At 45.9% G+C, this 26,412-nt stretch overlaps 1 protein-coding gene across 3 annotated transcripts in view; it reads left to right on the forward strand.

Moving 5' to 3' along the window:
- The window catches only part of SLC25A24 (solute carrier family 25 member 24), a 65,038-nt gene extending 59,212 nt beyond the window's left edge, over positions 1 to 5,826 (forward strand). For all 3 annotated transcript variants that reach the window (NM_001082777.1, XM_089336662.1, XM_089336661.1), the window contains 2 exon segments: positions 787 to 937; positions 3,818 to 5,826. In NM_001082777.1, coding sequence (NP_001076246.1) covers positions 787 to 937; positions 3,818 to 4,002 — 336 coding nt within the window. In that variant the 3' untranslated portion in view covers positions 4,003 to 5,826.
- The last annotated feature ends 20,586 nt before the right edge of the window (positions 5,827 to 26,412 follow it).

Here is a 26,412-nt window from a genome sequence, read left to right on the forward strand (position 1 = left end):
GAAGAGCCTGGCCTATGGGTCAGCACACCTGACTCTTGTTAGAAAACTCCACAGAGACTTTTTTTTTTTTTTTTTTTTTTTTTGACAGGCAGAGTGGACAGTGAGAGAGAGACAGAGAGAAAGGTCTTCCTTTGCCGGTCGTTCACCCTCCAATGGCCGCCGTGGCCAGCGCGCTGCGGCCGGCGCACCGCGCTGATCCGATGGCAGGAGCCAGGTGCTTCTCCTGGTCTCCCATGGGGTGCAGGGCCCAAGCACCTGGGCCATCCTCCACTGCACTCCCGGGCCACAGCAGAGAGCTGGCCTGGAAGAGGGGCAACCGGGACAGAATCCGGCGCTCCGACCGGGACTAGAACCCGGTGTGCCGGCGCCGCTAGGCGGAGGATTAGCCTAGTGAGCCGCGGCGCCGGCCCTTGTTTTCTTCATTTATGAAGTCAGGGATAATGCATCAGTGTCCAAGTTTTTCTAAGGCCCAAATGAAATAATGTGCAAAGTGGAAAATGAGATACAGAAAGTAGTAGTATATTGTTTTGTTAGTACTCGTGTAAGAAATGTGCTTTAGATCTCACGACATTGGTGTACTGTTGACTTTCATGCTTGCTTAGAAGACAGTGAGCAACCACTGTAGGTGCCTATGTTGATCCTCCAGTGGCCTGTACCTCTCAACAGCACCTGCTGCTCCTATCCATCTCTCATAAGGAGGAGAATAGCTGTGCAAATGTTCACCTCGAGTGAAAGCAGTCGTACACTTTGCCATTCATTCTCTTCTTTTTTCTCTTTCTCTGGCAGCTCTTGAAGTCCCACTGGCTAGATAATTTTGCAAAAGACTCTGTCAACCCTGGAGTTCTGGTATTGCTGGGGTGTGGTGCCTTATCCAGCACCTGTGGCCAGTTGGCCAGCTATCCCTTGGCTTTGGTGAGAACACGCATGCAGGCTCAAGGTGAGTTTTTGATCAGAGAAATGAAGATAGTAAAAGGGCAGTGTCAGTAATGTGCTCTGGAACTTCAAGTTCTACTGAGGCAGCACAGTGTCATCTAAGACGGCATCTCTCCATCCATTCTGTTTCTCCATGTTTTGTTGTTGTTATTGCCTCCTTAAGGGACCTTTACAGAAATTCTTTTCCTAATCTCTCCCTGCTCATGAAATTGTAATGCCACAGCTACAATGCCTGTGCCCTGTAAGCAGGATGTATGTTTTATATATAAGCAAAATAAGACATTTCTTTTGGTACTTTGAATGCATGCGTTTGGGTGAATTTGGGTTCAGAACACTGCCCCAGAACTCTCGAGTTTTCATTTTCCCACCTGTGAATGGGAATGAGAATTGTGCAGTGTGGTAAGAATTAACAGCAGCATAGGTAAAACCTGGCACTTGTTAAATTCCTGGTGAATGGAGTTGCTTATTATTAGTGCTGCGTGGACCCTACAGCTGCTCAACCCTGATTCCTCCTCACTGTGACTCTCTCATGGGGTTTGATCACACTGTCCCCTCCTGGTTCTTCTGCCAGATCACTGGTTATTCACTTCTTACTCTTTGCTGGCGGCCAGTATGCCACCTACTCTATCATAAAGTATGCATTCTGTGCTTGTTTTTCCTTCTTGTTGCCTGGACAGTATCATGTACCATATTTCTTTAAATAGTACACCCTCAGTATCTGCAGCTCCATCTCTAACCCCTCTCCCAACCACTCCTCCCGCAAGCTGTCCATCATTAGATGACTCATACTTCCTGAGCCATTGTCAGATAGACACTGGCAGGTGCTGGGGTTAGAGCAGTCAGCAACTCAGATGTGGTTCCTGCCATTTTAGAGGAGAAATGACATCCATCCAACCTCTCCTTGGTTAGTGCAGCACAGAGCAAGGGACTGTAACCTAACTTGGGAGCTGGAGAATGCAGCCATCTTTTTTTTTTTTAAAGATTTATTTATTTGAAAGAGTTACAGAGAGAGGTGGAGATAGAGAAGTCTTCCATCTGCTGGTTAACTCCCCAGATGGCTGCAATAGCCAGAGCTGCGCTGATCCGGAGCCAGGAGCCAGGAGCTTCCTCTGGGTCTCCCACGTGGGTGCAGGGTCCCAAGAACCTGGACCATCTTCTACTGCTTTCGTGGGCCATAGCAGAGAGCTGGATCGGACGTGGAGCAGCCAGGACTCAAACCAGCGCCCATATGGGATGCCAGCACTTCAGGCCAGGGCTTTAACCCACTGCCCCACAGCACTGGCCCCAAATGCAGCCATTTTTTAAAAAAAGATTTTATTTATTTATTTATCTGAAAGGCAGAGTACAGAGAGGGAGAGAGATGAAGAGAGAGGCCTTCCATCAGCTGGTTCATTCCCCAGATGAGCACAACAGCCTGGGCTGGGCCAGACCGAAGCCAGGAGCCAAGAACTTCCTCCAGGTCTCCCACATGGATGACAGGGGCTTAAGGACTTGGGCCATCTTCCACTGCTTTCCCAGGCACACTAGCAGGAAGTTGGACCAGAAGTGGAGCAGCCAGAACTGGAACCGGCACCCATATGGGATGCCTGCGTCACAGGAGGCGGCCCAGTCTGCTGTCCTCAACACAGCCCTGAGGAACGCAGCCGTGTGTGCTGAGATGGAAAGGCAGGTGGGGCTGCTGAGCACAAGCAGGTGCAGTGGGGTGGGAGAGGGCTTTCTAGCCTGAGAAAAATCTCATGTGAAGGCACCGGGGCAGGAAGAAGCATGGCGCAGTGGAGGGGCTGAGAGACAGTCACGTGGCTACACAGAAACTCGTGAGGAGTAAAGGCCCTGTTTCTTGTTTGTTGTCTCTGTAGCCATCGTGGTCATCTTAAGAGACTGACACTCTTATTATCCCCGTTTTTCAGATGAGTAACTGGGGCGGAGAGAGATTAAGGAACTTCCACCAGGTTATGCTTTTGGTGAACAGTGGAGCTAGAATTCAAACCCAGGCTTCCCAGTGAGCCCTCCAGGGTGCCAGCTGCAATCGGGAGCTGTGTAGGGCGGCTAGACCTGCCGTTTCTAATGTCAAGGTCTAATCATTTACACGTGCTCAGATGTCTTTGCAATTGTTCAGTCTTTTCAGAGTGAAGTCCAAACAGGTGCTGAGGGGATTTCAAAGCCTTTAATACTCTGGCCCACCTTTACTTTTTCACTTCGTCTCCACATCCCCATCCCTAACCCGCCCACCTCTAACCTGCAGCTGCCAGTGTGATAACCACATCCTGCAACACACACACACACCTGGTCCTGCCCTTGTCTTTGTTATACTGTACTACACTCCTTCCTTATACCTATACTCCTTCCTTTTTTGCCTGCTAATGTTATAGGCCCAGGTCCTCTATACTTTGCCTAAGCTCTCCAAAGGTTTCCCATCTTCTGCCTACTGTTCTCTCTTCTGCACCTGACTCAAGAGGAGGAATGAGAGAGGCCCGGGTGGTGCGGTTGGAAGTGAATGGATATTGGAGGCAGACCATGTGAGATTTGCTCTACCACTTCCTGTCTTGGGGTTACAGGTCAAGCTTCTCCACCCTTCCACATCTCCCAATTCCTCATTTACAAAATGGGTATAGCAGTTACCTTGCACAATTGATGTGGAAGAAACTAACCCAGTACCTAGCCTGCAGTCATTTCTCAATAATAGTTGCTACTACCAACATTATCATCAGGGCACTCACTTATTAGATGCTGTACAAAGAGAATTATATAAAGAGATATTTTCTCAGAACCCTTAGAATAAATGTTAACCTTTCATTATATCATAGAATATCATTCTGAATCCTATTTATTGTAATTCTAACAAAACTTGCTTCAATTAAGCTGTTGCAAATTTTCTCTTTTCTAGCCATGCTGGAAGGAGCCCCACAGCTGAACATGGTGGGCCTCTTTAGAAGAATAATTTCCAAAGAAGGACTCCCAGGACTTTACAGAGGCATCACCCCAAACTTCATGAAGGTGCTCCCTGCTGTAGGCATCAGCTACGTGGTCTATGAAAATATGAAGCAAACCTTAGGAGTAACCCAGAAGTGATAGGTTGAGGCTTGTGATCCAGCATAATTATTGAAATCTTCAACCATCTCTGGAGAGAATGTTTCTCCTAAAATTGCAACAAGTCTGTGGCAAAAAAAATCCAAACCAAAACAAAAAAGTCTACTTTTTTTTTTCCACCAGAGGGAAGAACATATCAACAATCACTTCAAACATTTGAGCTCAGTTTTCCATACACAGAAATTCAAGGTCATAGTTTTAATAAGTTTTGGAAAGCCACAAAATTGTACTGTATCTTCTTGTATTACTCCTTTTGCAAATCTCTAACTTTAGTCCTCAATCTCAAAATGTATTTGCTGGAACTAAATTTGTTTTGTGTGGTAGAATTATAATCTTTATTTTGATTGATTTAGATATATGCCAGTTCTTTTATATTTGTATGTCTTTTTAAAAGCAAAATGATCAGAAACCTCGATATAGATATATTTTGAATATATCTATAGACATCTTAGCACTTCCATTTAAAATCATAAACAGAAAATCACTGCACTTAAAATATGTCTTAAATTAGTCCAATAAGAATAGAGTTTATATCTTCACCTTTCTTTAAGTGGAACAGGAATGCACATAGGTAGTGGAATTTATAAGAAGGAGTGATAAACTATTTCGGTAGGCACCTTTCCATTTTGCTTGCACTGTTATTTGATTCCTTATATTATATACTGATTGTCAGATGTCACCATTATCAACCAAGACAGTGGCAAATAAACAAAAACCAAAAGCCAAACCCTTATACTTTGTTTCCCACTTTTCAAATCAGAAAAGTCTTCCTTAGTCAGGAAGACTTCCTGGGACCACTCTTAGTGATGTGAAATTTCTCTGCTACTCACATGAAGTAGATTAATCATAAGTGGATGACATGCTCAATTTATCCTCACTGCATAATTGTTTTGAACCTGCCATTCTTAATTTGGAAGCACAAAGCTAAAGAATGGTATTAATTAATACTATTAATATAATTAATGAAGCTAAAAATATATTAATAGTATGTGTTAATCTTATATATTAGATACCTACTTTAAATGAAAGACCCAATTTTTAAACATATACATTCATATTCTCTCTTGCCCCAAGTTTGATGAATGTGGTATGATTTGGAAACTTTAGTTTATAATATTGGTAGCATTTTTTTAATTTTACCAAAGCCAGTTTTGTAGTCAAGTATATTTTCTGATTTGTGCAATTAGAACCTAGAAAAATATTTATTAGTTGAAGATATTATATAGTTCCTAAAGCTCATTTGAGTTCAATTTCTCATAATTTTTTTAAGCTGCCAACATTTAAATGAAAACCTGTGACCTAGTAGGCATTTACTTTATTTGAACCTACCTCTTTCATTTTCTGAACCAAAGGGAAAAGATGGACTGTGATTGTGAAACATAAAATATAATTTCATCTATATTAGTTATGCCTGGTAAATATCTCAGTATTTTTGTAGTATGTATAATAAGCACGGGCACTATCTTTAGGGTTATTTGTACATTTGAGTAAGACATAAAATGACTATTAAGGTACATGATTTGCTCTATTTTTTACTCATAAAAATTATGGGAATGAACAATTTTGCTAACATTTTTGTAATTCCAAACTGGTGAAGCATATGAAAATATTCACTGTTCATTATGAATTTAAATTGTTCTCTGACTTTTTCAGGTGTGAATGTGATTTATCTGTGCATCTTGTATCTTTTGAAAAAAGAAATCTTTCATCTTTTGGAGAAAAGCCCAGGGCTTAAGATACTTTATTTCTGGTGTTACTGCCTATTTTCTGTCCATTTATATTAAAAAAGAAAGTTTGTTTTTAAAATGACTGTTTCCTGATTTTTTTTTTAAAAAAAAAGTAGAAATAAAGCAACAATTAACTGTCATACAGCTTATATCACTGGTGATGGTTTGAACAATGCTTTGCATATCAGATTCCACAGTGTCTTTCCCGTATTTTGACCTGTCCTGAGCAGCCAGAGAAGTTATTTTTCATATCATGCATTTTGGCCTGAGATGATGTTTCTTATGACAGGTGAATTCCACGTTTGCCAGCTGGGGATCACAGAGCCAGGAAAATCCAAAGCTACAGCACCATCTTTGCATGTTTGCCTGTCGACTCCCAGGTTGTCTTGGAATTCTGGCATTTGCCAGTAAGTAGTTTAAAAAGTTGCAATGCAGATGACAAGATTTGACTTCGAACCAAAACAAATCATGAGACTAGAGAGAAATCCTACATTCCCACTGCAGAAATGAGCCACTCCCCTCCACTCCCGAGGATCGTTTGTTTGATAAACAGATGCCACGGACTTGCTTCTTGCCCATTTGCCTTGGCTGCTGCTTGAGAATGAGCTTCCTGCAAATAACGGCTGTGTTCTCCTAGCTCCAGCATTAGGTCGTAGGTTTCAGTGTGGTGCGGTCTCCTTGTCCCCAGACAGGAATTTTGCAGCACTCTTGTTCTTGGGGGATTTCCTTTTTCTGAGAAGGGCTCCCAAGGAGCAATGGTGTTGGAGAGGAGCATGCAGCAACCCCTCCTGGCCCTCCTGTTCCGGGTTCCCTCGAGGGATGAGAGTGGCGTGGTCTGTGCTCTCTGAGCCCAGCGATGCAACGTCCATCTTTTTTTTTTTTTTTTTTTTTTTTTTTTTTTTTAATTTTTGACAGGCAGAGTGGACAGTCAGAGAGAGACAGAGAGAGAAAGGTCTTCCTTTGCCGTTGGTTCACCCTCCAATGGCCGCCGCTGCAGCCGGCGCACCGCGCTGATCCGATGGCAGGAGCCAGGATCCAGGTGCTTTTTCCTGGTCTCCCATGGGGTGCAGGGCCCAAGCACCTGGGCCATCCTCCACTGCACTCCCTGGCCATAGCAGAGAGCTGGCCTGGAAGACGGGCAACCGGGACAGAATCCGGCACCCCGACCGGGACTAGAACCCGGTGTGCCGGCGCCGCAAGGTGGAGGATTAGCCTATTGAGCCACGGCGCCGGCTGCAACGTCCATCTTTACGCGGAGACCGAAGCTGTGCTGAGTCTAAGCACTCAGCTGTGGCTGCCCAGCTCTGCCAGCCGCTGAGGGGTCAGAAGCAGTGTGGCCTCCAGTTGTCCTGCTTGGCCACAGCCACACTGCTGTGACAGCAGAAGTGCCTCAAGCCCGTGCCACCTCGGGGGATGGGAGGGTGGAGAGAGAGAGAGAGAGAGAGAGAGATTTTCATCTGGGGGTTCACTCCCCAAATGGCAGCTTGAAGCCAGGAGCCCGGAGCTCCATCTGGATTTCCCACATGGGTGGCAGGGGCCCAAGTACTTAAGTTGTCTCCTGCTGCTTTCCCAGGCTCATTAGCAAGGAGCTGGTGTTCAGGCACAAGTGTTCATTTAATCCACTGGGCCACAAGGCCACTCCACCCCAGGGAGTACTTGTTAAGCACCACTGTAGGAACTAGGGACACAGCTCTGGGCAAAAATCTCAGTACCTGGGGCTGGTGCTATGGTGCAGTAGGCTAAGTCTCCACCTGTGGTGCTGGCATCACATATGGGTGCAGGTTCGTGTCCAGCTGCTCTTCGTCTAATCCTGCACTCTGCTTATGGTCTGGGAAAGCAGAAGATGGCCCGTGTTGGGGGGCCTCTGCATCCATGTGGGAAACCCAGAAGAAGCTCCTGGCTCTTGGCTTCGGATTGGCCCAGCTCTGGCTGCTGCAGACATCTGGGGGGTGAACCAGCAGATAAGATACCTTTCTCACTGTTTGTCCCTCTGTTTGTAACTCTTTCAAATAAATAAGTAAAATCTTAAAAATAAAATCTCAGTACCTGTAGTCTGAGCCTAGCTCCTGGGGAATGACAGTAAGCAAAGGTGTCATTTGTCAGATGGTGCCAAGTGCCGATGCTATTCAAAGAGGGTGCAGGGCTGGGCCTTCTCCATGTCTGGGAGCAGCATCCGGGCAGAGAGCATCAGGTGCCATGGGTGCGGGTGGCAGAACACGGAGGAGGAAGCTGGCCTGGCTGGAGCGGAGTGAGCCCCAGAGAGCCTGCCTGTGGTGTTTTTCTCCCTTTTACACTTTCTAGTTTGACAATAGTGATGGTTTGTTGGAGATGTTCCCTAATCAGGGTTCAAGGTCTCTCCTCGAGGGGTGGGAGTTTCAGTATTGGGACGCCCCCAGTTTCCGGGACTCCTTTCTGTCACAGTGGACTGGTGTCCTCCCCAGTGCTGCCCCAGCACAGTGGCCCCGTGCAGGCAGCACCCTGAGCTGCTCCCTCTGCAGGGAGGACTTGACTTTTTACAAAGAGAGTTGGCTTTGAGCCCTTAACACCTGGCAATCTTCCTAAGAATTGCAGAGAATTTTCATCTTAGCAAACCAAGGGGGCTCTGTGGGTCCTCACTGCCTCCTCTGCCCGCTTTGTCTCTGTTCACGGTTTGTTTATTTGCTTTTAATTTATACAAGCTTTACAGTGTTGGAAATGAGGCTTTCCTTGATTTAGTTTGTGTTCGTTGATATTGTCTTGTTTCGGATTCACTTCTATAAAGTCAACAGTAACAAACAAGAGATGGGTATTTTATAACACCTGAGAGAGGGGCTGGTCTATCCACGGTTTTCACAATGTCCTGAAGGAGCCCACGGCTCTTCCCCGACCTCTCTATCAGCCAGGTTTTCCAAGAGTTCACAATTCACCTCTTTAAGCAGGCTCCACCATGCATTCTTGGCCACCAGCTCAGCATGGCTTAGCCTGAGTCCCAGCACCTGTAAACCATGTCCCCTGCAGAGGTGCATCAGTCACTCTCTCACTCCAGTCTTTGCCATTCAGAAAGGGATCCCTGCGTGAATCTTAGTGTACCAACAGCAACGTGCAAGACATGGCACTTCCTTTTCTTTAAATCAACCTGAATCCAGTTGGAAGTTCTTGCCCCACTCAAGGTTGTGCTGGTGACCTGGGGTCCACACCAGCCCCTGCCACGGGGCCCTTTGACACAGCCTGCCTGATCGCTGGCCCAGTGGCTGCACCATGCTTGGCTGAGCAAGCCACTGAATCTTTTCAGGCCTTTGGTTTCCTCTTCTTTAAAAACAACTATAAGCTACCAACTCATACTTGTTAGTATGACTGCCATCAAAAAGTCAAAAGATAAATGTTAGTGAGCATGTGTAGAAAAGGCAAGAACACTGGTGGTGTTGGGGGAACAAGAAGAGGAGGTGGAGGTGTGCAGGCTTCTTGCTTATCTTGCCTGCCCATACACCTGGCCTTGACTGTGGCTGTCCCCAGTGGCCCTGGGTCTACTTGCCAGCATTCGTGTCTCTTTGCATTGAGGTGTCTCTGGAGGTGGCAGCTTGCTTACTGCCCACATGACAGCAGCAGCCTCAAACCAGTTGAGTACGGGCCCTGTTATACACCTGCTCTCTCTGCACACCAGCACCTGGTTCCAGGTGCCCACGGCTGTCACTGGTTGGGTGATTTGCTCTTTGCTGCCTGCCTTCTCAACTTCCCCATCCTGTCCTTAAATCCTTACCTCCAGCTCTCCTTCTGGGAAACCTCAAACCAAGGCAGCCCACCTTGGACAGATCTGCAGACAGCAGCCTCTGCCATTCCATTGGAAGATTCTGCAGGAAACCACAAAAGAAGCCACTGACAACTGCAAGTGGTCAGCTCTGGGGAGCACGACCAGATGGAAGTGGGAGGAGCAGAACTGGGGATGTGCCTTCAGATACAGACGTGCGCATTCCATGTCAACATCAATGGAAAACAATCCTTTAATTTGTAAAGCAAACCGGATGGAAGTGACAAACGGAATCAAAAGAAGATACCACTAATACAGCTGAGTGGCCTGGTCTGGCCTGTGGTTCCTATTTAGCTTTTCCTGCAACCATTTTCCAAAAACCACCATAAACTGAGGTTATTTCCTGGATCTGAACAGATGGAAAATGTTCTCCACACAGAAATTTCTAGAATATGACTTTAGTCCTTGCGCTGAGGGCTGTGTTTTTGCCATTGTATAAAGGTCTTCAAAGTTTGTGGGAAATGCATATTACAAAAAAAATTATGCATGGATTTAAAAGTATTTTTGCACCAAAATTAGCTTGCCTTTTAGTCCTATTTTCCAAGAACATTTTGAAGTTTCTTCAGGTGGGAAGGAGGACCCAAAATACATTGATTGATCTCTGTGGAAATGAGAAGGGACTGGCTACATAAGACCCCTAGCGCTTTACCTGCCACTGCTGAAGGAAGGGGCAGTGTGCAGGCCACTCTGCGTAACTAATTTATAGAGAGGAACACTGTGTGTCTTGTGTTTGCTGTTGGTTGCTGCGGAATAGTCCCCCATGTGTCCACCACGTCTGCAGCGGAAGCTGTGGCCCGTGACCACAAGCACCCTGTTTGTACATGGACTTATTTTTAAATTTTAATTGACCCATGTAATGTTTGATTCTTGACTTGAAGTGCTTAGTCTTTAGATTTATTTATGTAAAGATGAGAGATTACTTGTATTTCATATACGCAGTTTTAAGAACATAACGGTACTTCCCACCCTCCGTCCCTCTTACCCTCACTCCTTCTTCCTTTCTTATTTTTCTTTTAATTTTTGAAATAACATACTTTAAAAAATCATTGATATAAGGAGAACAGATTTTACGTATTTCATAGATACAATTCTAAGAAGATAACCGTACTTTCTTCCTCCGCTCCCTTCCTCAGTTCCCCCTCCCTCCTTCCTTCCTTTCTTTCTTTTCCTTTCATCTTTGCAATAAGATGCTTTCAACTTACTTTATAATCACAGGATTAAGGTATCACTAACCGTAATGTTCAACAAATAAAAAATAGAAAGACCACCATTCCACAGGAACATAGACAAGGACTTTAAACAATACTCAAATCATAAGATGTCAGTTTCATTCTCATACATTATTTTTGCATTCTATATTAACTTCCACATATCAGAGAAAGCATATGAACATGTGATATTTGTCTTTTTGGAACTGGTTCATTTCACTAAGCATAAAGGTCTCCAGTTGCATCCATTTTGTTGTGAAATGATGCCAGTAAGGACCTGCAGGTCTCAAACTATTACAATTTGCTGTCAGTGGCTTAAATGTTCCACTAGATGGCAGACTTCTTCCAGCTACCTGGAGCACTTGGGTTACTTGGGAGAGGCTCAGGAAGCCGCATAGCGATGGTGCCTTCCTTTCTTTGACCTGGAAAATCACTAGGCTACAAGGGAGGCCAGCTTTAGGTTTCCTGCACACACCACCATTGCCTTGTTTGGAGGAGTTGGGGTGGGCCTGTGGCCATTCCAGGAAAGAAGGTACACAGAAGGTCCTTTATGTGTAAACACTGAAGAGAAGGGCTTGTTGTGATTTTTTTAGACATCATTTGAAAATAGAAAAATTGCATGTTTGACAAGTCAAATTAGAAATGATTGAAAAACAAGTCTTACCGTTCACATTCAAAGTCATTGGGAATGTTCAGATGTGAAAATTGTGACCGTAGAAAATATTTTGGGACATTTGTTGTCACAACATAATGAGTGTTTTTTTCATTTGCTTAAAATCATTTGAGAAGGCCAGTCATAATTCAAGCTTGCAGTGCAAGAGTGGTAGAGTAGGAAAAAAACAAGTCATAAAACACTCACAGAATCTAGTTTATTCCCTTCCTGTTAGGGAGTTTTTTTGTTTTTATTTATTATTTTTTCCAGAGTTATTTTCAATGATTTACATGGTGCTTCGGTTGGCATGTTTTAAAGAAACAGAATTTGGGTTTCAGGTGAACACAGACTTGCTCAGTTTTATCCATGGAATAATAGCATGAGAGGAAGAATTTAATCAGAGAAGCAGGCTGTTCAACCTGTATTTTTGGATTAACCTGGAATGCCTTTTGTGCCAGTGAACAGGCAGAAATAGAAATTTTGATCAGAGGAAAATAGAAATCAGGATGTGGGAGGGAAATGTGGGGTTCTGATGTCCAGGCATGCTGGGGACTGCCCTCCATGGTCCCCGGCTCTTGGTGGTTTTCCAGACTTCCTCGAAGGGTGGGGGCTGAGACGTGCCCCATCCCAGCCCCTGGCCTCCTCTCTGCTCCTTCTCCTGCCCACCATCCACAGGGTGCTTGTGACGCCACTGTTTATTTCCCCATCAGCTCTTTCTTCTCTGTTAACTTATCATTAACAACGGCTATGTGGTCATCCATGAAAATAGTACAGTCTGAATACATTTGGAAGAAAAATGCAACAAAATCAAGTTGGCAGAACTGGTCCTATCAAATCGTTGGATTGCTTTAACCCTGCCAAAAATGGAGATGAGCTTTATGGCTCATTTCTTCCAAAACTCACAGAAAAAAATTACTGGGCTTAGAAACAAAACTCAGAGAGGACCCGGAACTGAGGTCTGGTGATCTCCTGTCCAATTTGTAGGCCATGGGAGGATTTTCTCACCAAGAGATCAGTGTACAAAACTAATAAAATTTTTTTATCAAAATGAGAAATTAAAGATTTTTTTAAAAGATCAGAAAGATAAGGTTCAATTAAAAAAGAGAGGAGTATACTTACATAGCTACCCATTCTCAGTTATTACTGTATGTTTTAATATTTGGGATATTGTTTTTAGTACATACCAAAACCTGACATTTAAACACTGATGAATATTAATGACTTTCAGCAGTTCTTTTAAAATTTTTTTAAAATAAAAAATACTTGTTTTCTACTTGAAAGGGAGAGAGAGAGAGAGATCTCTTCCATTCCCTTGTTCACCTTACAGATGCCACTGCAGCCAGGCTAGGCCAAAGCCAGGAGCCAGGAACTGCATCCAGCTCTCTCATGTGGGCAGCAGGAGCCCACGCACTTGAGCCATAATCTGCTGCCCTTCAGGGCGCATTAACTGAAACTGTATCCGGAGCAACTTGAACCAGGCTCTCTGATATGGATGTGGGCTTCCCAAGCAGTGGCTAACCCACTGCACCACAGGGCTCACCTTTCTCCCTTCCTCCCCTCCTTGCTTCCTGCCTGCCTTTCTTCTGTGAAACATTTGGACCACCTGGGTGGGGGCTGGGTTGCCTTTTAAACATCTTACATTACACCCAGACTAATTAAGTCAGACCCATTGGAGGTGGGACACAGGGGCTAGTAGTTTTTATTTATTTATTTATTTTTTGAGCATTACAGAGAGACTGAGAGGAGAGATGCAGAGAGAGGTCCCTTCATCTGCTGATTTACTCCCCAAATGGCCGCAACAGCCAGAACTGGGCCCGTCCAAAGAAGGAGCCAGGAGCTTCCTGTGGGTCTCCTATGCGGGTACAGGGGCCCAAGCACCTGGGCCATCCTCCACTGCATTCCCAGGCCGGATCAGAAGTGGAGCAGATGGAACTGCAACCAGTGCTCATATGGGATGCTGGCATCGCAGGCAGCGGCTTAACAGGCCATACCACAGCGCCGACCCCAGGTGCTAATAGTTTTTAAAGACCATCCCAGGGCTGGTGCTGTGGTGCAGTGGATTAAAGCCCCAGCCTGCAACACCAGCATCCCAAATGGGCACCACTTTGAGTCCTGGCTGCTCCACTTCTGATCCAGCTTTCAGCTACGGCTTGGGAAAGCAGTGAAGATGGCCCAAGTCCTTGGATCCTTGCACTGTGTGGGAGACCTGGAAGCAGCTCCTGGCTCCTGGCTTTGGATTGGCTCAGCACTAGCCATTGTGGCCATTTGGGGAGTGAACCAGCGGATGGAAGACCTTTCTCTCTCTCTGGCTCTCTCTCTCTGTCTCTCTGTAACTCTTTCAAATAAAAAAAATTAAAAAATAATAAAAATAAATAAATAAAATAAAAAAGACCATCCCATGCCCAAACTTGCCCCCAAGAGATGCTAATGTGCTGAGAATCACTGCGAACTCTTTTCATCCATTCAAATAATGTCATCAATGGTATGAATGAATTGACTATAAATGAAGAATAATATTTTCCGTCATCTTGCTACGTAGAGGAGACCAGGAGGGAGAGAGCTGATCCACGTTATCAAGCAGTCAGATAAAAGTTTGTTTAAAAGACATCTATGGGTCCGGGATGACCCTAAGTTTTTGACCTGAGAAAGACTGAATGTGCAGTTGCCTGTTGCTGAGATGGGAAGGCAGCATGCATGGCAGGGTGGGCAGAGCAGGGAGATGCAGAATTGGGTTTTGGATGCATGGACTTTCAGATGCTCACGAAGTATCCTGGTGAAAAAGTCAGGTGGGCAGTTTTGGACTTCAGGGGCCAGGTGTGGGTCACACACAGGCAATAAAGTCCACGCGTACAATGATCTTCAAACAGGGTCACGAAAAATGCATATTACAAAAAGCTATGCACAGGCTTCATTTTTTTTTTTTTTGCACAAAACCAAACATGCTTTAATCTTATTTTTTGCTAGCCTTTTGAGGTCTTAGCATCTGTCCTTCAAGCCATGGTGCGAGACGACTACCTAAGGAGTGAGTCTACCTAAGGAGAAGAGCGAAGAACATTGGGTCCTCCAGTGAGACGTTAGGGAGCGAGGAGCAAGAGTGAGGGCCGTGGGGAGGAGCAGCCGGGCTGTAGGCGGGAAGCCTGAAGAGAGGGTTGTGTTGGAAGCCGCCCCAGGGGGGATGAGGGCTAAGACTCAGTCCTCGCCTTCCACGCCCTGCACGTCCCTGGGAGAAGGAGAGGAAGTGAAGAAACGCGGGGCAGGAAGGAAACTGCTGCTCACCCGCTCTTGATCCTCTCCAGCAGAATGAACGTCCGCAGGGTGAGCACGAGAGAGCAGGTTGATTCCCCAGGGTGTCACTGGCCGTGTGATTATAAAGCAACCTGAAAGTATGTCATTAATCACCATTAAAACTTAAGAAAACAAGGAGGGGGGTGAGGGATGGGAGGGCGGGAGGATGGGGTGGGAAGTATCATGCTCTTAAAACTGTATATATGAAATTTGCTCTCTCTATACAAATTTAAAATAAGTTAAAAAAAAAAGTGCTGAGGGGAAAAGGAACTGAGAACCTGGGGAGGGACTTTGAAGCCAGGGCATTGAACCTACAAAGTAGAGGAAAGGGAAGGAGATGGAAGCCTGGAAAAATATGTGGCTCCGTGGACAGGCGAGCCCCAAGAATTTGATGAACAAAAGTGGTGGGAGATTGGCTGATAAATTGGAAGGAAAGAGTGCTGGGCCAGACAGAGCCTTTGAGTGCAAATCTGACAGAAACAGTGGGGCTGGTGGCGACTGCTACTGACCCAGCTACCTAATGTCTCTGATGAATGACAGGGAGTGACCAGGAAACTGGGGGTTAAATGTTGACAACAGTGGGGAGTAAGTCATCAGCTGGCAGGACTTTTGGCAGAACAGGGGCCTAACAAGAGGGTTTATGTGGGGGAAAGGTCTTGAGGAACACGCGGATGGTGGGGAGCATCCATACCCCACCTCCACCCTGCAGAAGGCAAGGGTTGTCCTCAGAGATGTGGACCCTAGTAGGAAAGGGGACTGGGAGGGCGGCCCAGGGGTACAGAAGATTTGAGGGCCGCTGCTGAGGGGAGAGTGTGTAGTGTCTGAAGGGCTGATGACAGCAGGAATAGGAGGCAGTGGCCACCCCGGCCAGGTGGGGGCTCTCCGAGGCTGTGCTCCTGGCACTGGTTCTGTGGCGCCAGGCAGGGCACTGCTGGTCAGTGGGCACTGGGCCAGCAGCAAGAAGGCACTAGAAGTTCCACGCTGGAGGGCTGCCAAGCTCAGCTGGTCAGCACATCCAAATGGAAGCACCCGTCTATGAGACTGAGAGAGCACGGGGGCCACGGGAGTGGGGGGGATCCAGAGAGCTGAGGGACAGACCTGGCGGGCCTGGCAGACAGGAGGGCCCAGGAGCGTCCTGGAGGCAGGGCAGTGGCCTCCATTGCTATGTGGTGACTTTTTAATTCGATCTCAATGAAGTCTAATGTGAGTGGGCGTGGTTCACTTCAAAGGGCAGGAATGGGAGGAGCCAAAGGCCTAGTTCTTAAAAGAGGGCGCTGTGGTCATCACTACACAATCACCAGGCTGGGAAGCATGAAAGGAAATGAAACCTTGTGTCATCGGGAGCCTGTGCCTGGCAAATCAAGAGTAGCCAATTAAGCTGCTTTGTTATTGCAATATCTCATTCATTAGTCATTGAATTACCCCTGGCTGTATGTACTGTTTCTGTCAAGTTAATTTTTATTCTATTATGAAGGAATAAATCAAATCCTGTGAAAAGGAATCTGGCCTCATTGCTAGCTGCAGGAGGCACTAGAACCAGAAGTCGTCTTTGGTGTAATATTTTTGGTTTCAGCATAATAAAGAAGAGGAGGTGGAGGGATAAGAAAAGAGGTCAGGTTTTATCTTTTCCACTTGAAGTACATAAATAGCATAGAGAGAAGCAGTGAGATGTAGACAATTGGCAAGAACATGAAATCAACCCAGAAAATATCGCATGTTGGTGGGGACATACAAAGCAAGTATTTCTAGCACTGCTGAAAATGTAGTAATCGACTCAACATGTTCTCTTCCACACCTTCTAACTATCAGTGTACTTCAGAAAGCTTATGCGAAAGTGGAATTAAAAAATAAATGTATTCTGGTGCTGAAAAGTTTTGAAATCCATGCAATAGTGTTTTCATGATCCATGCACTCCATGAACTTTTTGAAGACTCCTTGCATACAGATTAGTATGAAGAGTCTTCCTGCCAGGAAAAAGCTGTGCATGGGTGTCAACGTTTCTCTGCACCGAAATAAACTTTGAATTCCATGTTTACTATGAATTTTTTTAAAATGTTCCCATTCGTTGTTTTGCTCTTTGAGTTCTCAGCCTGCTGGAAAGGCTGGGGTGAAGAAAACTCTGGGAGTGTTCAGTGAGTTATGGCAATGCTGGCAGGGGTGTCGACAAGGCGTGGGAAGGGAGAGGAACTATTCGCTGTTTTTGAAGGCTGTGGACCACGAGGAATTAAGTAAAGGGCATTCTGGAGAGACAGCACAGCAGATGGAAAGGCGGGAGGCATGAAAAGATGCTTTGGGAGAAATCCAAAAGTCGTTGCGTGTGGTTGGAGCACTCGGTGGGGGGACAGTGGGAGCTTTGGTTAAGGGTTGATTAGTGCCTATTAGACACCTTGCCAAGGACTTGGGCTCAATAAGAGAACCCCTGGAGGAGTCTGGTGAGAAGAATGATATGAACAGCTGTGTCCTTTCAAGTCACAGGTGGGTTTTGGGGACTGGGTTGGAGGCGGGGAGAGACTGAAGGTGGAGGCCATGCCCCTATCCTTCCTATCTGTGTCCTCAGTGCGTCTTGCAGATCCTGCAGCACACAGTTGGTGCTGAGTGAATAAATGAAGGAAGGAAAGCCAAGATTGGCGAGCAGAGTGGTGGATGCAGCATACTGGGGGTGGGGGTGGGGTGCAGGGGCACATCTGAGGATGACTGTGCCCCTTCTGCGCCTCGCCAGATTACTTACCTGTGCCTCAGGACTCTGCTGCCCAGAAAGCCCAGTGACAATCAAGGCGGCTGAGAACAGAGGAAACACCTAAGAGCCGGCACTGGTAGAGTTTCAAGAGGGAAGGCACGGTCAACACCAACCCATGAAGTAGAGACATCCAGAGAGGACTTGGGCTTTGCCAGGCTTTGGTCTTGAGTGGCATTCCAAGAGAAGAGTTCACTGGAGTGGTAGCAGCAGGCTCCTGACAGTGGTGGGGTGAGGAACAAATAGGGGGCAACAGGGGGGATCTTCCATAAAGTTTGGCAATGAAGGGAAGAAGAGGAGAGGTAGCTTAAGGGGAAGGAATGATCAAGGGAATGCCCTTTGGGGCCCTCAGTGTGGTGCAGTGTGTTAAGCTGCTGCCTGAATCCCATAGGGGTTCAAGCCCCGGCTGCTCCACTTCCAATCCAGCTCGCTGCTAATATACCTGGGAAAGCAGTGGGTGTTGGCCCAAGTGCCTGGGCCCTGCCACCCATGTTGGAGACCTGGGTCAAATTCTAGGCTCCCGGCTTCAGCCTGACCAAGCCTCAGCTGTTGTGATCATTTGGGGAGTGAATCGGGAGATATTCCCTTTCTCTCTCAATCTCCCTTTATAACTCTTCCTCTAAAATAAATATAATAATAATAATATATAATATATAAATAATATATAAAAAGAAACATATCTAAATACATAAAATATATCTAAATATAGAATACATAATAATATAATAAAAGGGTGCATTTTATTACAAGGTGATAATTTATGAACTTGAGAAAAAACAGTGGAGGAAAGAGGATTAAATCAGTAGGTAAATAAATAGGAGAGGTGGGGAGAGAGGTAGGTGTTTGGCTTAATGGTTAAGACATCCATGCTCCATATAGGTTCAGTTCCTGGCCCAGGCTCCTGAGTCCGTCTTCCTGGCAATGCAGACTCTGAGGCAGTGGTGATGACTCAAGCTGTTGGGCCCCTGCCACCCATGTGGGAGACCTGGTTTGAATTCCTGCTCTGGCTCCAGCTTGTAGGCATTTGGAGAATGAACCAATGAATGGGAACTCTCCTTGCCTGCCCGTCTCTCTGCGTCTTGAATAATATTTTTTTAAAGATTTATTTTATTTATTTGAAAGACTAAGAGAGAGAGAGACAGAGAGAGAGATAGAGAGAGAGATTGACAGAGAGAAAGAGGTCCTCCCTGTGCTGGTTCATCCCCCAAATGGCCTCAAAGCCAGGACCAGGAACCAGGAACTTCGGAACTTCATCTGGATCTCCCCCCGTGGGTGCTGGGGCCCAGGGACTTGGGCCATCTTCTACTACTCTCCCAGGTGCATTAGTCAGGAGCTGGATTGGAAGTGGAGCAGCTGGGACTCGAATAGGCACCCATATGGGATGCTGGCTTTGTAGGTGGTGGCTTAACCTGTTATGCTACATCACAGGCCCCAAATAAATAATTTTTTAAAAAAGAATAAAAGATACAGAGCCGGCGCCGTGGCTCAATAGGCTAATCCTCCACCTTGCGGCGCCGGCACACCGGGTTCTAGTCCCGGTTGGGGCGCCGGATTCTGTCCCGGTTGCCCCTCTTCCAGGCCAGCTCTCTGCTATGGCCAGGGAGTGCAGTGGAGGATGGCCCAGGTGCTTGGGCCCTGCACCCCATGGGAGACCAGGAAAAGCACCTGGCTCCTGGCTCCTGCCAGGATCAGCGCGGTGCGCCGGCTGCAGCGGCGGCCATTGGAGGGTGAACCAGCGGCAAAGGAAGACCTTTCTCTCTCTGTCTCTCTCTCTCACTGTCCACTCTGCCTGTCAAAAAAAAAAAAAAAAAAAAAAAAAAAAAAAAAAAAAAAAAAAGAATAAAAGATACAATCAAAAATTACATACACTTTTTAGTTTTAAATTTGAAATGTGATTTTTAAAAGAATGACTAAATGACAGTAAGCAGGCATGGACTGGGTGAGCGAATGCTGAGTCCAGGAGCGGGAGACCTCAGTTCTGGTCCCTGTGCTGCTATCAGTCCACTGTGTGAGTGTCACCCAGTTACTGATCCACTTTGAGCCTTGGTCATCTCACCTCTCAGCCAAGTGAAGTTCTGTGGAATGGCGTCTATGGACAATGAAATTCTATGATTTGAAGTGTTGTAAGTTTGGCAAGGCATACAAATAAAAATAAGATTCTTCCCATAGTATGATTTGCCTCAAGTATAACTTAGGTATTCTGTTTTTTTTTTTTTTTTTGAACTTTGGCTTTATTTATATTATCTTTAAGAATAAACCAGAGTATGTGAGCGAGAACTCAGAAAACCTAGGAAGGAAGCAAAACCATCTGAAAGCCACATTTCCAGTTATTAATAATCATGCTAATATTCTTGACCTAGAGACTGCACATGTTTTCCCTATTTTGTATATATTACCCCAGAATATGAAATCTTAGCAGAAGGGGAACCAAAATTAAATTAGCTCCTTATCTAAAGCTTTTAGATGTCCTGGTACAAACCTCTCAAGGATAATAAACTAATCATTTCCCTGTGGATGGTGAAATTATGGTTTGCATAATTATTTCCTCCTGATTTAATTGAAAATATTAGAGATTATGCACAGAGATGCCAGGGTCTCTAATACGGGACAACACACTTCCATCCTTCCTCTCTGTAGCACCTGTGGCCTGTGAAGCTGAAATAAAAATGCTGGTAAAAGCCACAGTGAGTTCCGACCAGTGGGGAGTCGGGAGCCCAGGCCATTCTAGGGCACATTTAAGTACTGGTCATTGGCTCGAAAGGTGGATGCCCTTTTCCTCTGTACGGAGAGCAGAGGCCAGCGATTGCCTCTCCCCACCTCTAACTCCTTCCTAATCCTACCCGTCTGATTCACCCCACAGGATCTGGCTGTGCCACCCCACAGGATCTGACTGTGTCACCCATGCATTGACCCCCTCAGACTTGGCAGCAGGGGGACTGGCCGGCTTCCTACCACATTGGTCTCATGAACAGATGCACAGCATGGCTCTCTCCTCTACCCGTCAGAGGTGAAAAGGTCACATCCACCAGGAACCTGACCGCACCTCCTCTTCTTTCTTCCCCTATGCCCAGTGGATCATCGATTGCTCTGGGTTTTCCCACCTAAACGGCCTCTCTTCTGGGTCCCTGTTGCTCTGACTGTGCTCCTCCCCTCCCCGCCCCGCCCACTCCCCAGCCTACTCTCTTCACATCGATGGAGTGCTGCCAGGCTGAAGCTCTGGAACGTGACATTGCAAGCCCTTCTGTGTTAGGCCTCTGATGCTTCTGGACTCTTACCTCTGTCACTCCTGCTTTCACGGCTGGGTTCCAGGGTACAGCCTTGGTTCCCTGTTTCATTTCTTTGCACCTGCCTTCATGGGCTGCCCTGTTCACTAGAGCATATGTTTACCTTCCTTTTGAGACCTTCCTAGTCCAATCTCTCCAACCTACTGTGGAGGAATTGCTAATCTCATTGTCCTGCTCCTCTGGTTGCGTGGATGAGAGTTTCGCACCATGTAAATAGTGTACCAGTACTGGTGAGGGAATAATGATAAGGGGAAAGTCTGTGCCTGTTCAGGACAGATGCAAATCTTCTTTCCAAATATTTATCTGCAGCTCACTGGACTCATGGAGGCAAACCCTCAGGATAAGGAGGGCTGACTGTAATAAAGGTATCCTTTTTATTCTATTCTAGTACTTCAACAATTTATTGCTAAAAAATTTAGATCTTGGGGCTGGTGTTGTGGCACAGTGGGTTAAGCTGCTGAGATGCCTGAGACGCTGGTATCCTAGAAGGGCGCAGGCTCGAGTCGCAGCTGCACCACTTCAAATGTGGCTCTCTGCTGATGTGCCTGGGAGACAGCGAAGGATGGTATAATTGCTTGGGTCTCTGCACCCACATGAGAGATCCAGATGGAGTTCCAGGCTCCTGGCTTTGGCCTAGCCCAGCCCTGGCTGTTGTGGTTATCTGGAGAGTAAACCAGTGGATGGAAGATTTCTGTCTCTCTCTCTCTCTCAAAGAAATAAAATTAATTTTAACAAAATTAGGCCTTTAATGCTCTGGAATTTATTTTGTTTGAAAGAGAGGTGAAGCTGTGTAGCAGAGCCAGTGTGTGCACCACCCGCGATCGTCCTGGTTCTGCCTGCTCCACTGCACCCACCACCCTTGCCTCGCTTCCTGGCCAGAGGGATCCTGGCTGTAGCTTGGTTTGTTTGCATGCTTGTGAATTCATAGCTCCTGGTGTTGCAGGTGGAGTACTGACTGACAAGAAGAGTTGGCCATCCTTACGCTCTGGCTAGATGGAACTTGTAGGAGCTCTGGGTTTTCCACGGGCTGCCTGAAGCGGCAGGTGGGATGTGACCTGGAAGTACAAAGAAATTAAAGCCTAGCAGGTGGACTTCTGCCAGTAACAGAAGAGAGAGGAAGGGAAAAGCCAGCACTCAGATAGCCTGGCTGTCTCCTCCCCCAGTGCTGACGCAACACTGATGTCATGTGGTCACATGACTTGGAGAGTGCTGGGAGACTGATCAGTGAGCTCTGTTGGTGTGGTTTGGGTGTCCCCCAAAGGTCCATGTTTGAAAGGCTTGGTTTATGAGGGAGGTGCTATTGGGAGGTGGTGGAACCTGTAGGAGGTGGGGCTAGGGCATTGGGATTGTACACTTAGATCATTTTCCAGTGACCCTTTGGACTCTCATGAGAGGAGAGAGTAGTTACAGAAGCCTGAATTGGGCCCGGTCTCTCTCTGCTCATGGCTCACCAAGGAAGCCTCTTCTACATCTACTTTGCCATTACCATGTGCTGCCTCATCAGATGCCAAATCAGTAGGGCCACCTGATCTTGGACTTGAAACTCCAAAACTATGAGCTAAGTAGATTTATTTGCCTTCCTAAATTTTTTTTTTTTTTGCCTCAAGTGCTTTGTCATAGTAACAGAAAGCTGGCTAAGACAGTGTAAAGCTATGGCAGGCTGTGGAACTCACCTCCCTGTATTTGCTCTCCCTTCTTCCTGCCATGATAAATTAGCACACAGGCTCCTCCTCAGGCCCATTCTAAAGTTAGAATCCCATTCTAACTTTCATCTTATATGGATAATCAATGTCCCTAAAACCTTTTATTGAACTCACCAGTTCTTTATTTTTTTCCCATCCTGAGGAAGATTTTGGCTGAAAGTAACAAAAACTGCAACTGAAATTTGCAGGACCAAGACCAGGGTGATGTGACTGAAGGACTCATTTTGGGAGAAATATGGAGTAGGGGGAGGGATCCAAAAAACTTGGCCACACAGACAAATATTTCAATGCAATACTTTTAAAAAAGGAAAACTAATGCAAAAAATCCAGGATGAACAATAACATAAACATTTCAAATGCAGACAAGGTTGAATCTTTCTCTTGCTCAGCTCTGCCTCATGTACCTCACCTTAATCTTGGCCCCACTGAGGAGCTTAATCAATAAAAAATTATTAGGTCATGTCATAAGGAACTCACAGGAAGGAAAGCTCAGGCCCCAGGCATGTTACTGTCCTCAGCCCAATGATACCATCAGGGATCAGATTCCTTTCATCTTCCATTTTGCCATCCTCAGTATTGACTTCCTTCTGAGGCTGGTTCTCCCTGGGACGGGAGCTTGCTGGGCCGGTCCCAGGAATCACGTCCGGAGGCGGTGGCATCCGGAGGATAAAGGGGGACACACTTTCTGGGTCTCGTTTTCAGGATGACGATCTTTCCCAGAGGCGTCCATCACACTCTTCCTCATGCCTCATTAGAAAAAAACAAATGCCCACCCTAAACAGATCTCTGGCAAGGAGAATGGGGCTCCCATGAGTCCAGCCAGTCCTCATGCTGGCTGGGCATAGGCTGGGGCCAGCCGTGTAATTTGCAGGGTATAGCGCAAAATGGAAATGCAGAGCCTTTAGTTGTTCAGGATTTCACCACGGGGACTGCAGAGCATTCGCCACGGGTGAAGCCCCTTGGAGCCTGGGGCCCTGAGTGAATGGGCAGGTCGCTTGTCCATGAAGCTGGCCCTGACCCAGGGTGTCCCTCCTTGGTTAGACAGAGGCTTCTTAACAAGAACCAGGAGGTGGGTGTGGAGTGCTTCCATTTTTTCCTTAATGACTTGAGATTTGTGTCCATCAGATATTGAATTCTTACATAGACCTGAGTCTGTTTTAAGACTTTCTTTTCTGTGATGTTGACTTATTTGTTTATTCCTGGCTAATACCATACAATTTTGATAGCTAGTCAGTGTACTGAAGTTCTTTGAAAGATTTTTTAGCGTTGAATTATCTTGGCACTTTGGGAATAAACTATATCTCATTTTGGTGTAATATTGTTAAGCTTTTGGTTATAAAATAAACTGAAAGTATGCCATTGTAAAAACTAAAAGAAGGGTTGGCACTGTGGCAGTGCTGGCTTTATTTTGTTTCTGACTATTGTAGTTGATCCCATTTTCTACTTCTGGGGCTAATTTTGGTAAATTTTATCTTACAAATGTTGGGGTGTACATTTGGTGCAGCAGTTAAGCCCATGTTTGTTGTCTGCATTCCATATTGGAGTTCCTTCTTTGAGTTCTGACTCTGCTCTTGATTCCAGCTTCCTGCGAATGTACATCCTAGAAGGCAGCAGGTGATGGCTCCAGTACTTCAGTCCCTGGTACCCACATAAGAGATCTAGATGGAGTTCCAAGCTCCTGGTTTTGGCCTGGACCAGCCATGGCTGTTGCAGGTATTTGAGGAGTGGATCAGTGAATGAGCGATCTCTGTCTCTCTGCTCACAGCCTTCTTAAAGATCTCTACTTTTGGCGTTCCTTTCCTTTAAATTTGGTTTTTGTCTTTATCATTTCCTTCTTTAGATGGTAGGTGGGTAGATAATAGATAGATATGACAAACACACATAGTAACTTGATACTACGGAGATATTGCACTGAACAAGCAGCGAATATACATGCACACAAAAATTTGACCTTGTTCTGGCTCCAAAAACAAATCTCAGTAAATTCTAAAAGCTGTTCAATTCACCAGCCACAATACAATAAAATTGGAATCTAAAAAGGTAACAGCTCCTCTCCCATTTATTAGGAAATTAGAAAGATAAAGACTAAACTAAGCTTTCAATTTAAGAAGTTAGAAAAATAACAGAGACAAACCGGAAGAAAGGATCTGAAGAAGGAATAATAAAGTCGGGAATAAATGGGGCCATGGATGGGGCCAGTGCTTAGGATTGCCACAGTGTCTTCAAGAAGAACCTTACTGTTCTAAGGCAGAACTGATGTGCAAGGAAGAAGGGCCATGCGGAATCTTCTAAAGGGATCTTTACATTTATGCACTTGCTTACTCATCTATTCATTTATTCAACACATGTTTATTGAGTATCTACTAGTGAAATGCATGAGGTCAGATGCTAAAGATACAGAGGGAGGGCCACAGATTGGGTCACTTTCTAATCTGTAAAATGGGCTAATGAATGTTTTATCCCATGCTGAAAGGATCATGACGCAACACCTGGAAGCATACTTGGTGCTATAAGGAATTCAGATTTCTTGACCCTCTGTTTCATTCCAGGTTACTTCATCTATTCTCATTTTTTAAACCTAGATGCACAAGAAGTGGGCATCACCCTAATTTTAAATGTGAGGAAACAGAAGCTCTAAATAATGTGCACTTTCTATCCAAAGTCTGACAGCTATTGAAGCCTAGACTCTGTTGGATTTCAAATTTCATGCTTTCTACAGCACTGCAGTGTGCAGACACTCAGGGGTTACCTCCAGCTGTGTGGTCCACTGATGCTGGGACGTGGGTCGAGTGCGCCTAGAGGTAATGGCTTAACCTCAGAGAGCAGAGGAAGGAAGCAGGTGCTGGGCTCAGAAGGAAGCAGAATGGACTCAAGGAGAGTCCATTTGCTGATTAATCAGAAGGAAGAGCAAGAATAAATGGAATGGAACAGAGGTGCTTTTCTGGAGTGCCTGTTCTCAGGCAGGATTCCACCCTGCCCAGGAGTTTCGGTTTGACAGGTGTACTTGCTCTCAAGTTGTAACACAGGATGATGCCATTGGTGGGGGCACGTCTATGGCTGTGGTTGGTTAGGGCAGTGCAATGGGACTTCAGAGATAAAGGCTAAGGCAGGCACACAGGAAGCTGTGTCTAATTGTTTTGCAGAGAAGTTATCTGGGTCCACAAGTGGTCTTTTCTCTTACTCATTTCAGGGGGAGTACATATTATACCTAAGGGCTAAGGTAAAGGCCCCATCTACTCCCCTGGTAAATGCTAAATTATGTCTGGGGTAAAAAAAGGGTAACATTCTTGTAAGTTAATTCAACAAAATGTTTTCTTCCTGGTATCTAGTCAAGCTTCCTTGCGGGAGATTGAGCTTTGGGACTCTGAGTTATGATGCAGAAAATGGAAACTTATTTTTGTGATTTTGAGGTCAATTCAGAGGAGGCAGGTTTGGGTGAGTCCCGGGAAGCCACAGAAAATGACGAACAAGAGCACTGGGAACTTTGGGTTGGAGGATAGATGTCAGAAGGAAGAATGAGAGGGTGATAACAAGAGAAGGAGGCTTTGTAATGATTGCTCCCCTCACCCTCAGGGACTTTTTGATGCGTTCTACTTCTGGACAAGCTCACATTGTGATTGGACATTCCAGTGTGCCCAGTCTCTCCCCTGCTCCAGAGTGTGTGTGTGTGTATGTGCCTGCACATACTTGCACATTTGTGCTCAAGCATGCTCCAGGGTGCCCTTCTGTCTCTGATGGCATTGTGGGACAACTGGCTTCATTCAACCCAAGACCTTCACTCTCCCTGTTCCCTGCAGGGGCAGGCTGAGCAGGTCTAGAGGGCCTTCTTTTGGTCCCATGTCACACTGAGGGTAGGCTGAACATCATAACCTGTTTGAGGATCATCTTTCCCTCATTCATTGCTGATCTGAATAAGCCCAGGTCTTTCCAATGGGAAATGATGAGTCTTCTCCCATTGGGCTAAGAGCAGAGTTTGGCACAAGGGTGTGTGAGTAGCTTTTGTCACGGCCCCATG

The sequence above is a fragment of the Oryctolagus cuniculus genome, chromosome 7, assembly GCF_051225735.1.
Source record: "Oryctolagus cuniculus isolate XC-2025 breed Fujian yellow rabbit chromosome 7, ASM5122573v1, whole genome shotgun sequence".
In the NCBI taxonomy this organism is placed as follows: domain Eukaryota; kingdom Metazoa; phylum Chordata; class Mammalia; order Lagomorpha; family Leporidae; genus Oryctolagus; species Oryctolagus cuniculus.